The sequence below is a fragment of the Pholcus phalangioides genome, unplaced genomic scaffold, assembly GCF_987345545.1.
Source record: "Pholcus phalangioides strain wild (caught in Gottingen) unplaced genomic scaffold, Ppha-v1.0 ptg000031l_1, whole genome shotgun sequence".
Lineage (NCBI taxonomy): Eukaryota > Metazoa > Arthropoda > Arachnida > Araneae > Pholcidae > Pholcus > Pholcus phalangioides.
In genome coordinates this window covers 9,305,886-9,320,750 of record NW_028301621.1, presented here as the reverse complement: position 1 = coordinate 9,320,750, position 14,865 = coordinate 9,305,886, and the positions used below count along the sequence as shown (strand labels likewise).

The following is a 14,865-nucleotide window of genomic DNA, read 5'->3' as shown; positions in this document are numbered from 1 at the left end:
TGAGAAACGTCATCGGGGGCACCAAAAATAGATCCCGCACGGGCAAAGATTCCTTTCTTTCTTTTGCTCCTACCCATTAGTACATCAAGGCCACCTTAAGACCACCGTAGACACGGGACCACAACTAAAGGTTTGGTCAGCTGTGTCAAGCAAGCATTTTGGCACCCTCTTGTAATGTTGAAGCAGAGATTAAACGGTGAAATTTGTTCCCCCTCTGGTCCAGCAACCGATTCACCGAACCAGCCGGCTCCACCCTAGTTGCGGCTCTGCATAAGCCCTGTGGCAAAGTGATTTTTCTGAGCCACCCCGTCCCCCCCATTTGGCTAGAAAAAAATACCTGCCTACCAATTTTTGAGTGTTTATTCTCAAATTTTTCTATCAGGTCGTATATTCATGAGCCCCCCCCCCCTTCTACAGTTGAGCCCAGTCTCCTCCCGGCCGTGCTTGGGTGAGCCCTCTCGCATTAACACGACACAGTTGCGAGAAAAGGGGTTTAATCAGCTGATAAAATACTTGTCAATACGGAGTCGCCTATAAAATTCTTATCTTAACTCCGGTAGTCTTGCTAGCACAAAGGATACGTGGGCGTAGCCTAATTGTGTGTCCCAGAGGAGTCTGTCTCCATTTTATTGGCAAGGGGGGATCTCTAGCCTTTGTCTTAACACCCAAGCATCTCCACAGTGATGATTGGCTGAAGTTGGTTTTATGTGGTTCTCAATTTCGATTCGCAAATGTGAACCGATTTCTCCATTAAAAAGTCTTGCCACAAAGAGCAACTGTAATTATTTAATCATTATACATTACGCATTGTTAAAAAAATTTATGGGAGATGGCAGCATTACACCGAAACAATCTTCACGTTAGGTTAACAACACACACATTCCAGCATGTACCAGTTCGTTAGAAATTCAGTACAGTGATGTGTACGTGGTGCATATACAGTTGAGCAGTAGTAGGCATTTGACACATCCAGGATATAATTGGAATTTCGGATAATTTGAACTTTTTTTCAGCGACTTTTGACTTTGAATCAACCAAGTTTGACTGAATTAAATCACTCCACCATACTGTTGAGGAGAGGGCATTTCTCACATTCCAGGGCATGTATCTCTGCCCCCTGTTCCCCCTCCTCACTTCGGTAACCAGACTTTTTAAAGGCCCCCCTCCCGATTCCATTCAGTGTCAACCTGATTTCCACATAGGTTAGAAGAAATTTGCTCAGTACCCCTGTAATTTGGGCTCCAGAAGATTAAATTATACTAACTTACTTTACTAACCAACCAAACATTTTCGACCCTAGTCATTGGGGCCCATAACACCTGCTGAAGTATAGACCCCCCCCCCCCTCTTATGTGGATATTGCTTCAGCTAGAGGTCCCCTTCAAGTCAAGGTCGGGATCCTGGTGTGATGTCACTCACTTTCGTAAAATACTAAATCAGTCTATAGTTGCATGCAGATAAACTTAAAGAAAATAGCCATTGGCCCTACTCAAAACCCCCAAAACACAGCATTTGCATTGGAAAAAATGTCTAAGACAAAATCATTAAAATGCATACAGAGTATGTTTAAGTTTTATTACGAATTTGCATGTTTATGATACAGATGTAACGTTTATGTGGCTACCAAAATGAATCACTGCTGATGAAAAGGTTCTGACGTAGAAACAAAACTGTAGGTTTACTTCATCTTGACGTATGCCTTCACGATCCGCACAGGTTCGAGCGGTCTGTCATTGCTATCGATTGCAATCTTACTCATTCTTTTGACGACATGCATTCCACTCCACACACGGCCGAAGATGGCGTGTTTACCATCCAGCCACTGGGTGGGGGCCAATGTGATGAAGAACTGGCTGCCGTTCGTATCTGGACCTGCATTAGCCATCGACAGGATCCCGGCTCCTAATTTCATTCAAATATAAGAAAATCATCGTAAGTACAGAAGATAAATGATAATTTAAAAAAAATAAATCCTTGAAACTTTGATGGTAGATGGCAATTTTGCTGCCTAGTGCAGCTGCACATGCTTAAAATATGGCCTTGGACAAGTCGCAATCATTGAAATACATTTCTTGTTAGGTGAAAGTTCTGCAAAGAATGTAAGCTAATTGTATAGGTATACAAAGTTTGTTCAAATGGTATCCTACCGCAATTTTTCGTATGTAAACCAATGAAGCTAGGGAAGCATATGTGTACATATGTAAGCGATTCTGGTGTGCATGCTTGAATTTTTACCTGCCTGCAGAAGCTGCTAGTTGCTGATAGACTGCCAATGAATGTAGAAGTTTACGTGAGTGCTGTCTCACATTTTTGTTTTTGGTAAAATGGCAGGAAAAACTTGAACAATGCTATTGCATGAAATTAGACTCTAATTTAGCAATCACACATGGAATATTTTAGGAGCTAACACTGATTTTTTTAGTCGCTGTGGCAACCTGACGCCTGGGATTTTTCAAGCTCTGAGGAAGCTTAGCCCAGTAAAAGTTCATGATTTTATAGGGATTCCAGTTTGTGTTATCGCATATCAAGTCACATAACTAGTGTTAATTACATTGGTAATTCCTAAGAATAGCGAAAACAGGGAAGTCCATCCTTTGTCAGAAGTACCTCAGAATAATGTTCGCAAGGTGCATGCGCAATGATAAGTGATACTAATTCATCCTTAGTTCAATTCTTAGAGATAGAAGGGGAAAAACTAACATTTTTGAGTATTTTGTCAACGCTATAACGCAAGCTTCTGAATTTCCAACAAGTTACAAATGAGTATCTTTTGTATCTTCGACATTGGCTCATTGACAATCACTTCCAAATCTATCATAGCAGCAAGATTCTCGTTATACGCCGTACTCGTTATTATAATAGACTTTCACTATATTTGGTTTGCACCTAGATTTTTTTCCTCTATTTGCCAAGCCCTGACTTTTACTACTATGCTGCACATGTACAATTGCTCATCTTGCCAAACACCTATAATGAGTTCTCGTAATCTACTGAAATTCTACTGTATCTATGTTTTGGCTCAATAGAGCAGTTGTATATGATAAATGGCTCTGCGCAAAAACCGAAGTATTGGAAATGTTTAATTAATCTTTGCATCAAGATAATAAACAAGAGCAGGACATTTGGACATAGACATTTGGATGTGGCTCATTGGATGCGTGACACTCAGGATCTTGCCGTTTGGGTGTCGACAAATGGCTGAACCCTTACAATCAATCAATTTACATTGGATCATTTACAATTTATTAAAATTTTTAAATATATATGTGTATATATATATATGAATTTCTATAAAGTTAGGTGATCAGTACCGAGTTTGGCGTGCAAGCGCAAATGAGCTGCTTCTTCGTCATGTACAGATCGCTTATAACAGGACCCGATTCCTGGCTCAGTGGCCCACTGTGGTGGTGGTTTTGATAAAATCTTCTGATACAATTGTCTTTGAAGTAATTTCAATTCTAGTATCAAACTTTCATCAATAGCTGACATCTTCATTCACCCCTCATAAAATGTCGATTGCATATCTTCGATGTTGGCAATGGATACAAAAGCCAAATCAGGAATCATACAAGCTCGTAGAGCAAAGTCCGAATCAGTGTTGTATCGATGAGTAAGTTATTCAGAAATGAGATGCTGCATAATATTTTTTTACAAAATGCAATAAACATCCATACAATTCTGCATTTAGAAATGCATAAGAAAATAAGTTGTTAGAGTTGAAACCATAGCGTCCAGATGGCAACCAGTCCAAATGTGATGTGCTCATAATAAATGAATGAGAATTTCCACCACGATAGTGGCATAGAGTTGCAATACTTCACTGAAATTCAAAATGTGGCAGCAAAATCATTGCAGGAAGAAACACTGATTCAGATATGGACGTACCTGTATGTTTCAAGTCTTGATGAATTTCATCTTCAAAGTATTTTCCATAGATCGAGACTCCACCTTTGCCTGCAAAGAAAGATTATCATTTAGAAAATCATATAGCCAACCAACAACAAAGTTATATGTCAATACATTAATTGAAACAAAAAAATATATGTGACTCGTTAAACATAAAATTATGTTTAAGAACAGAAACGCCAGTTTCAAAATAACTGTAAATCGCATCCCCAATTTCCAAAAAAGGTGCGCCAATAGTAGTCCTACGACCATCAGGCGCAGATGGGAGGAGTGATTTAGATTCTGCAGTTTCTATGGATCATCAAGACCATGTTACCAGCCTGAACATCACAAAGTCGGAATCGCAGGAACAGCAAATCTTGCAACATCCAAGAAATCAATACTTCAGATGAGATTAACTGTTTTAATGATCTCAATTGGAACTCGGATCAATTCATTAAGTCGCCCAAATATGATTAGGAACAACTAGAGCCTAGAGCAGATTAATACTGCTTAACTTCACATCGCGAGATAACTTTCCTAACGAAAGGCCAAAAGAATAAAAATGGGAATTAATCATGTGATGTAAGAAAAAGGCACATGAAGATAAATTATGTTGAAAAATATGTTGGAACTACATGACGAATGTGAATTAACTTACGGTGAGGGAAGTTTTCATGCACAGACAAAACAAGAATAACCTCGGCTTGATTGGGCAACAATATCAACCTTTCTCATGGCAAAAAGCAATAACGTCACTACCGAGATTTGCATATTCAAATCGTGCCATTCCGGAACACCAAAAAAGCCCAGTATCAAGTCCAGATGAATTGGTCTACTGCCAATGATCAGACAAAGGTACATACTTAACATTGAATTACTGAGTTACTTAGAGACCCTTCTGGACAGTAACGGGCACCAAAGCAGAATGTTTCACATTATTCTGCAACAAGCCCTCGGCTGAGTAGAAATGGTCTGCGGTAAAAATCCCCATAATAGTGGTTCTCTACACTTTTCTTATAATTCTTCCAGATCACTGATTTTTCTGCGACGTACATTGCAGATTTCATCATATTCTGCTTTAGGTGGGGGGGGGGGGGGGGGGGTAACAGGTATCGTTACATTTTGGTCACTCTCATGCTAAAAAAACTCTTTTGATCACTCACCGAGTGACTTCACTGCCACCCTGCTTTCTAAGTTACTCTTGCGGCCGCTCACGTGCTCACACATTTTTTGGACGCTGACTTATCCCTTGCTCTCAAGGCAGAGGCAAAATTATGCTTTTGCTGCCCATTGCTAACTCAAGTAGCCCCCTCCCATTTCCTTCAATACTCGATGCCTCTGGGCTCTCGGGAGAGGCGATCACACCCCAATCGCTGGACCCCCTGGATCTGCACATGACGATCAACTGATGTCACATTTGTTAAGATTTAGGTGAGATATTTTTAAGACTCACTATTTTGTATCATTCCTGTCTGCTAATCTCTGTAATCGGCTGTTCAAACAATAATATCAAATGAAAAACACAAAGATTATAACATTGAAGGGGGAAATGATAATAATGACACAAACCTGTCCCAGTAGGATCCCCTCCTTGAATCATGAAATCTGGGATGATGCGATGAAACTTGACATTGTTGTAGTAACCCCTACGAGCAAGTTCTGCAAAATTCCTACAAGTATTCGGTGCATGCTTCCAATACAATTCAACCACTATCTCTCCCATGCTGTCAAAATCAAACAAAAAAAAATGTTACACACAGAAGATAGCACTCCAAAACTAAATCGTAAGTTTAGTGAGAGACAAATGTGATTAGTGATTGAAGGAATACATAGGCACAGACATGAAAAAAAGTGGTTCACGGAAACTTTGCCTCCAACATTTTGCCTCTGGCATTTCGTTCTAGTGTGTTCATCCCTCAGGAGATTTTGCCACTAACATTTTGCCCTGGACAATTCGCTTACCCTGGCCATATGAGTGATAGAGTTGGGCATTTAGTAGAAATGGTGAAATGTCTGTCTACCCCCTGACATTTCACCTGCCCTAACCGCATATCCGGGAAGCAGCGGGTATTATAGCTAGCAAGTTATTATAAATACAGAATAACAGGATATTATCTTTGGGACCGATTTCAATTTATGAGTGACCACGTTAGTGACCGTATGAGCAACCATGAGTGATCAAGTGAGTGACTGTATGAATGATGGCATGAGTGACTGTATGAGTGTCCAAGCATGACGGTATGAGTGACCAAGTGAGTGAGAGACTAAGTGAGTAGGATATTCAACCCTGGATATTTCATAACTAACTGACATTTCACCTCATGTGTAAATATTATGTGAGTTATGTCACTCACTTGGTCACTCACTCAACCATACAGTCACTCACAGTCATTCATCAGTCACTCATACAATCAGGCACTTGGTTCACTCACTTAGTCATGCATCTGGTCACAACTTGGTCATTCATACGATCACTCACTCTTACAGTCAATCGCGCACCCACATGGTCACCCATACAGTCAAGGCAGGTGCAAAATTTCTGGGAACAAAATGTACCGGAGGCCAAATCTGTTGGGGAAATAATCTGATCTAAGATCTGGGAATTTGTTGTGGCAGCGCCATCTTAATGCGTGGGCCTACCTGGGCAATGCCCAGGGGGCCTCAAGAGAAGAGGGCTTCAGAAAAACAAGTTGAATTTTTTGAGAATTTTCCAGGCAGGGCCTCAGAAAAATCACTGGTCCTGGGGTCCATGATGCTCTTACGACAGCCCTGGCTGCAGGTCCTGAAAGTGATCTGGAAAATATGTGCTGCTCAGTTCATTCTTACAAAGGTTTAAGGTTGTGAGCCACATTTGGTCCACGGGCTGAGCATGTATAGTGTAGTCCTATAAAAGGAGGACACTTGGGGGGGTCTGGTTCCCCCCCCCCCCAAATGTGAGAAAATGACTAAAAAAGAGAGGGCTAAAAGATGGCCAAATCTATTGTTCAACCACATTGGTCCCCCCCCCCCCCAAATGAAAATTTCAGCTATGGGCCTGAGGCCTATAGTTAAGTGTTGGTGCCCACGTTCTGCAGCATAGCGCTCCCCCCCCCCACACACACACACACACACACCACATGTGGATACAGGCTCCTCGAATAGGACTGGTACGAATAGAGTAGATGGAAGGCTAACAAAACCACAACGTGTGATTAAACAATTAAATTTTTTTCTTTAACATATACCATTTTACTATTGATGCATGCAAGGCAATACATTGGAAAGACAGGTGGTAGCGCCAGTTAAAACACAAAGCACGCACGAATCCAGCAACATGGATACAATCGAACCTTGTTATAACACCCCCTGATGTCTATCGCCACATCCGCTAAGCACCAGAAATTTTCAGTCAACAAATCTTCCATTTCTAGGCCTTACTGTAGTTTTTACTACTGTTTGGCAATTCATTATAATGCCAAACTCGCTATAGTACCAGAGTTCTGCACAATAAATAGTGATTTTATACCTCTACCTTCCCGCCCATATAATACAATTTTTTTACTGAATGGGCACGGGCGACCGCCTCCATCCCCTCAGATTCGCCTATGCCCTCTGTAGGGAAAAAAATAAGAATCATATCATGGAGACCTAAAGCCACCCAACTACCAATTCACTGCTTTCTACCCTGCTCCATCCTCCCTGGACAGACTTTACACGCCCCCATCCCAATAGCGATTTTATAGTGGGGGAAAAAACAATTTTAACAATTGTAAATCGTTAGCGGAGGGGGCCTGGGTTGGAGTGGGGACCCAGCATGCATTAACATGGGACCCCAATAAAACTGCAGTTAAAAATACAAACCTCGTTGAGATGACAACATATGGGGGCCTCCAAGATTTGTCCACGACGTTTGCCATCTAGTTTTCAAAATTGGGAAACAAACCAAAATAATTTTAGATAAAAATTAGCCACAATTAAAAACCCAACAAACAGTAATATGTACAAAACAAATGATGCTGCAATAATAATTATACAGGGCTTTTGGCTACTATGACAAAATGATGCTGCTACTATCTGTTGATAAAAATTTCAGCTCAGCTTCAATCACTGAAAACGCCGTTTGATTTAGTATTAATATATCGGACCCGTACAGCCATCTAACGACGAGTTGAAGAACTTGCGTACGAGTTTCTAAGTATCGAAAATTTAAAGAGATGACAGCACACATCTTAGTTTCAACCACTGAGCTATAAGTAAACTTTTACTTATAGCTCAGTGGTTTCAACATGAATGCTATGCAAATTAAATTGCACTGCAATTTCAACAAAAAAAAAACTCTACTGTCACTGCATGACTCACCTGCACGACTCAGATGGCAGCACCAACAATATGTATCAAACAGAAGAAACATTTCACCTGTCCTGTGCTTTTTCCTGCAGTCCTTTACTTCAGTGTGTCCCCTTATGCACAGAGGAAGAAACTGAACTTGATATTCAGTTCAGTTTGTGAGTTTCGCTCGCAGGGAACCGCAGTGAACGAGGGAAATCTGTTCTTGAACTTAGGCATCATCGCATGAGTCACTTCTCGATTCGAGAGTAGATGACAGCGCCAACAAACTGGATCAAACAGAAGGAACTCGCATTGCTCCTGTCGTCTGCTTCTCCGAGACTGTCTTGTCCCTTTAAAAATGATTAAAAACCATCCCAAGATAGTCTCTCTGGGCGATTAATGGTCATGTTTGTCTGTCGTCTGCTTCTTCCCAGATTCTCTGCTTCAACCCGGTTTTCCTAGGAGCAGATTTCCCGTGCCGCGCGCAACGTGAATCATCCAGCGTGACACGCTTTCCACTCACCAATAAGAAAAGCAGCATGACTGTTTTCCTACAGAGCGCAATACGCCTCACGACAGCACTTTACGTCCCTTTACGACTGCTTCTGGAGGAGTCAACTGCGTCGTGGGCCGCGGTTTTGCCGATATTCTCTTCACTAATTCTCTCGTGTGGTTTCTTTCCCTTCAGCCGGGTTTTCCTAGGAATAGGTTTGTTGCGCAGCGTGAACCGAATTAGACTATTTCGCGCCGACAGAATCGTGTTACATAATCACGCAATATTTTAATTTCTCTGTGTTTCTTTCCCATTATAGTCTTCCTTAGTGGATGTCCCCCCCCCCCATGGGCCCACACAAGGGCGGGGCTCACAGGGATCCTAGCCCTGGGGTCCTGAACAATTCTCATAATTTTTTTGCTTTTTACGCTCTAAATTAACTTTAAAAGGGACCGCGAAAAGTCTGACCAGGGAGGTTCCCCCCCCCCGCAAAACATCCCATTCTAGGGGCATGCACCAGGGTGTGGGAGTCATGCTATGACCGGCTTGCCCTCCCCCATTCCAGGAAGTGCACCTAAAGGGGGCCCGTTCAAGTATTACGTAAGCAAATTTTTAGCCATTTTTGACCCCCCTCCCCCTGTCAGCAAAATTTCGTCAGCAGCTTAGATTATTTCATATCTTCAAAAAGGGGTGGTTGATGACATAAGCAACCTTCAACCCCCCTCCCCCCCCCCGTCATCAAAAGTCAGCAAATCCGAAACCCTCTCCCCCCTCGATGCTGACGTAATACTTGAATGACCCCTTACTTAATAACGAACTATAGGAGCATTTCCTTGAGCATAATTTGTGTGTTCGGTCTCCGAAGCTTACCCCCCCCCCCAATGGTCTCTTCTGATCAAATATCTTTTATCCTTAAATATAATCGCGGATGAAGTGTGTAAATTCGTTTTAACGTCCCGTATTTTACTGGACAAAAAAATTTCCATATTATTCTGCTTTTGGGGGGGGGGGGAGAGGCAGTCGTACCCATCGCCGACCATCCCCCTGATTCTCACTTGAGCGGAGGTATGCATATTCACCTACGAATGAAGCCGAAGCAGATATCTTCAGTTGCGAGCGGAGGCAGGCATTTCCAGCTGCAAATGAAGCAGACCCGACAACTTCGGGTTCGAATGGAGCGAAGGTAGACATCTTCAGCTGCGGATGGAGCGGAATCATGTGTATCCAGGATTGGATGTGTCAGAGAAGTGTCTTATTGCGTAGTCGCATCGGCTCATCCCGTTTTTTACGGGACAGACAAACTTTGGTAGAGTAGATCAACTTTGCTCGAGAATATTAAGAAGTTATCAACGAATAAGGCAAATACACAAAAAAATAAAAAATAAAAATCCTAATGCATTTCGACAAACAATGGGTGTAGTCTTCGGGGGAAAAATATTCAACTTTCAATCACGCTGACCGAGTATCCCACTTGGGTTGAATACCAAATCTGAACTCTCGGTTGCTCAGCGGAAAATAAGTACGTCTGTTCACTTCGAACGTTGTGGTCAGAATGAAGCCGACAGCCTGCGTGTGATAGTAATGGGTCCATTCATCAAGGGTCAATCAGCATTCGTCGGGCCCCCCCCCCCCGAACCAAGAGATTTCTCTGAGGCCCTATCAAGAAAATTTACATGTATGCTGCTCGAAAATTTCAATCATGCCATCTCATTTTGGTGAGGCTCCTTTTCTCTTGAGGGATAAGAGAATAGGGTCTCTTGAGGCTTTTGGGTATAACGACCGCGTAAAACCATGGAAAGTGTGCACACACAAGAGAGGAAAAAAACTGGTTTGCTTTTTCGGATTTCTCTTTAGTACCATTGTTGCTATCCACTTTGAAAAAACGTCAAGTTGTACATTTGGTGTACGTTCGGTGAATTTGGCAGGATTTTGAAGTGACTTCGTCAATTTTTTAAGACTCATGAATTATGGTATATATGGGTCAAATCAAAAAACTGAAAGAAACACTTTTCCGGATTAGTTTTTCACAAGAAATCACGTGTATAATTATTGGGCGGTCGATAGTTACCACCCTGTATATCTCCTCTAAAGAAATATGTATAAATTTCATTGCACCTTCGTACCAACACCACCTATTGAAGGCTTTCCCATGTGACGTCACTTTTCTTTTTTTCAAACCGAGCACAACTCAGGTCTATCGCCATGGGCAATTTACCATCTAGTAAGTTGCTTCGCGCGGAGACCTTGTTGTTCATAGCATATTATACACGGAGCGAAAATGGAAATAAATTAGAATCCACTATCAACAGAGTCCGTCTGTTGCCAATACCTTGTAAGCGAAGGAGTTAAATGGATGAGATCACTCCTTCGTAGCATATTATACACGGAGAGCAAATGGAAAAACACTTGGATTTTCTCGCAACATACGTGTCTCCTCAACAGGTGAATACCTCGACGAACCACCATTGTTGTTCATGAAAAGTTTCCAACTTTCGCCTATGCAGATGCAAAATCCATTGTTTAAATTCTTAAAAAATATTTATAAAAGTTTTCCACCCCGAAATAATTGTATGTGTTGTCGTAGGTGGATTCGGAAATACAGTCGAATCCCATTTCAACGAATATCGTTATAGCGAAAATCTCGTTGTAACGAATACTTTTCTAATCCCCCAAATAAGTTTACATAGGAACAATAATAGGTAACCTGGAATTCCTTTAAACGAAATTTCGTTTTAACGAAGTGATTCCTCCGGTCTCTTGGCGTTCGTTATAATGGGATTCGACTGTATTTTAGTTCTTAGGAGGATATTGATACTTGAACTGACAGCCGCGTGAATTGCGGGCATAGATCTGGCATTGAAAACGAACAGGTTCTCCTGAGGGAGGGGGCACACCAGGGTGGCAACTGCTGGTGCTTGGTGGGTTACGTAGGTAAGCTTCTCGGACAGGTGGTCCTTGAGTCAAATGCTCTCATATGTGGATGTCAGTGAAATTACTCCGCTACTCTTCCAGTGACGTCCGTTAGTTCGTTGTTGGGAGTCTGCAAGAACGCGTGAAAGTACGAACCGCCGTGGCCCGGCATTCGAAACGAGTTTGCATTCTGCGTTCGGGCGCGGGACCTGATGTCGTATCCATTCAGTCATGCAATTTCAAAAGTGATAATCGTTCATACCCCGTAGAGATTTCTGATTCGATTGTCGAATTGGCGGCGTCAGGCTCATTTACAACCGCGCATGTCGGTCTGAACGTGGCTGAAGGTGACCAGATGTGGTGGGACAAGAAAGACTGAGGCGTCTGTAAGGTGCCGTAGCTCTGGAAGGTAACCGGCTGGCGTCAGGCTCATTTACAACCGCGCATGTCGTTCTGAACGTGGCTGAAGGTGACCAGAAGGTGACCAGGGACACGAAAGACTGAGGCGTCTGGAAGGTGCCGTATGGCGTGGTTAGGGTCATGCTCTGTGTTGCGATCGAGGGTCTCTTTTTTTACAGGGTCACGTTCGTGCTCTAGCTTGTGATGCAATCCTTTCTAGTTAACGAATGTGCTCTTCCTCTCTCTTCACTAGGTGTCGCGGTTTGGGCAGTACATACGAGTTCCGGTGGGAAATCACGGAAACTCATCATATAGTGCAGGGTGTCCCATAAATTCGGTTTAAAAATACATACAAGTTGAAGGAATTGGAATATATTTGAATGTGCGGTTTGCTAAAAAGTTATTCCCACAGGGGTTTTTTATACAGAGAATAGTTGAAGTTTCTATCGATAGAAGGCACTACTACTACTACTACACCACACATGTACCTCGTCCATATTCCTCTGTGGAACCTCTAACGAATTGGTACATGCGGGAATGTGTGTGTACGTGAAGTGAAAGTTTGTTTCTGTGTAATGCTTGTTATGTGTAGTGCTGCCATCTGCCACCAGTTTTTCTAACTATGAGTGAAGTGTAATGATTGAATAATTAATCGTTGTAGGCCTGTTGCTCTCTGTGGCGAGACTTTTTAATGGGGAGATCGGCTCGCATTTGCGCCTCGAAGTTGGGAACCACAGGAAACCAACTTCAGCCGACCACCACTATGGCGACGGTTGGGTGCACTGCATGAAAGCGAATAACAGAATTTTTTACCTTTGATTTTGGCCTTCTTCAATGTCTTCTGTGTCCAAAACGTTCGGGAAGCTGCGGCCGGTGATTCGTGGCTGAGGTAAAACGACATCACCAATAAAAATGTATCCACTGATGTCAACCTCACAATGAAGATCCAAAATAAGCTGTTAATCGTATACCCTGCAATGACTGGTTTGTCAGAATCGACCTTGGGGGGGGGGGGGGTTGTTTGATAGGGCTTTCACGATTTGGGGGCCCCCGCACTTACTGTAGTAGAAATGAAAAAATATATAAATGCATCAAACATTTTTCAATTCTAGGATTTTTGCTCATTAATTCAGGATTTCCATCAAGTCTGAAATCATTTTTCTCGTTAGTTCAGAATTCTCCTCAACTTTGGGATTTCTCCCTGATTAATTTCAGGTTTACGTCGATTCTGGGACTTTTTCTCTCATTAATTCGGGATTTTCATCAATTCTGGGAATTTTTTCCTTGATTAATAAACTGAAGATATTTTTCAGCATTTCTTCATATTTTGTGGCAATGCCCGAATCTTTGGATGCTGATTCCGCAAAAGATCGGGGCTAATGAGCCCGAGGAGTTATTTTGAGCGTCTGATAACGGTATGATAACCGTATGATTCGTATATTTCCAGTGATTTGCTTCCGTGCAACGCTTCCTTCGACAATAATTCGAACTAATTTTCTTTCTGCACCAAAAAAAAACCAATAGTGAGAATAAGTTTTTCCCAAAACCGCATTTAAATATACCAGTTCCGTCGATTTTTATTAATTTTTAAGGTATTTATGGGACATCCTATATTTGTCCCTACGTTAGGTTCTTTTTTTTCCATTCTTATGATGTTCATTCGTTCTCATCATATCAACGTATCAAATTACCGCCATATAGCAGAAGGCCTCCACTTGAAGCCCGTGACGTCACCGAAGAAGGTCATCTCACCTATAGCCATTCGAGGTGACAAATGATGTGGTTAACGAAGGGTTCGCTCCTTGTTTGTTTGCTTATAAATTCAAAATGAAGAAAATTATAAATATCTGTCGTTCCAGGCCACTAGGCCAAAAATACTTATCAGCCCAACATAATACTAGAAATATCTCTCGTAATGTGACTGCTGCCATCTAATTTAAAAATGAAAATAAAAAATTAATTACACATTGTGCTGCGCCCCCCCCCCTCCCCCAAATATCTATTTGTGGGTTTCACATATTTCTTATTAAGCACACGGAAAATAATTGTTGAAACTTGCCGGCAAAATTTAAAAACAAAACTGGCCTTTCACGCATGAAACTCACGTTTATTGATATCATACCATATTTTGATCACTTTCATTCGGAAAACCGGTTGAAAAATAACCAATTTCAATTAGAAAAAATTACAGCAAATAGTTCTGTTTCTGTTTGATAGGTGACAGCAGAGGTCCAATTCTTTGGTTTCGTTCTACATAGAGCATACGGCTCTAGAAAGTCCGGGAAGTGTTCTTCAAAATCTTTTTACAACTTCGGACCTGCGAACATGGGAAAATGATTTGCGAACTGGCAAAAAATAAATCAATGGGAGAAATAATTGGAGAACCAATTAATAAATAAAAATAAATAAATAGATAAGAGGAAATTTTTTTTTTTGGAAGTTATCAAAAAATGAATGAATAAGAGAAAAACTTTGGGAATCGGCAAAAAATAAATATATGGGAGAAATAATTTGCAAACTATCAAAAAATAAATGCGGGAAATAATTTGCGGACCAGTAAAATGATCAATAAATGGGAGAAGTGATTTGCGGACCGGAACAAAATGAATAAGTGGAAGAAATAATTTGTGGGCACTGGCAAAAAATAAGTAGGAAAAATCATTCACGAACCTGATAAAAAATAAATAGCGGAACAAAATTTCCCAGTCGACAAAAAATAGACAGGGAGGCGGAGGGGGCATAATTTGTTAATTTGCTGACGGACTGAGGCGGAAATAAAAACCAATAGAGTGGCATATATATATTAACTATAATTAATAAAAATTTATTTAATAATTATTAAATCTTAAGAGGAAGGATGATCTGCC

General features: G+C 41.4%; 1 protein-coding gene across 1 annotated transcript; it reads right to left on the bottom strand.

Annotated features, from left to right (window-relative positions):
• Nucleotides 1–1,556: 1,556 nt before the first annotated feature.
• On the bottom strand, nt 1,557–7,972 carry Cypl (peptidyl-prolyl cis-trans isomerase-like 1 Cypl). The gene is made up of 4 exons (XM_089252983.1): nt 7,729–7,972; nt 5,458–5,612; nt 3,886–3,954; nt 1,557–1,902 (listed from the first exon to the last, which is right to left on the bottom strand). Exons 1-4 carry the CDS (start codon nt 7,782–7,784, stop codon nt 1,679–1,681), a joined length of 504 nt encoding a protein of 167 aa, XP_089109109.1. The 5' UTR covers nt 7,785–7,972; the 3' UTR covers nt 1,557–1,678.
• Between the last annotated feature and the right edge of the window lie 6,893 nt (nt 7,973–14,865).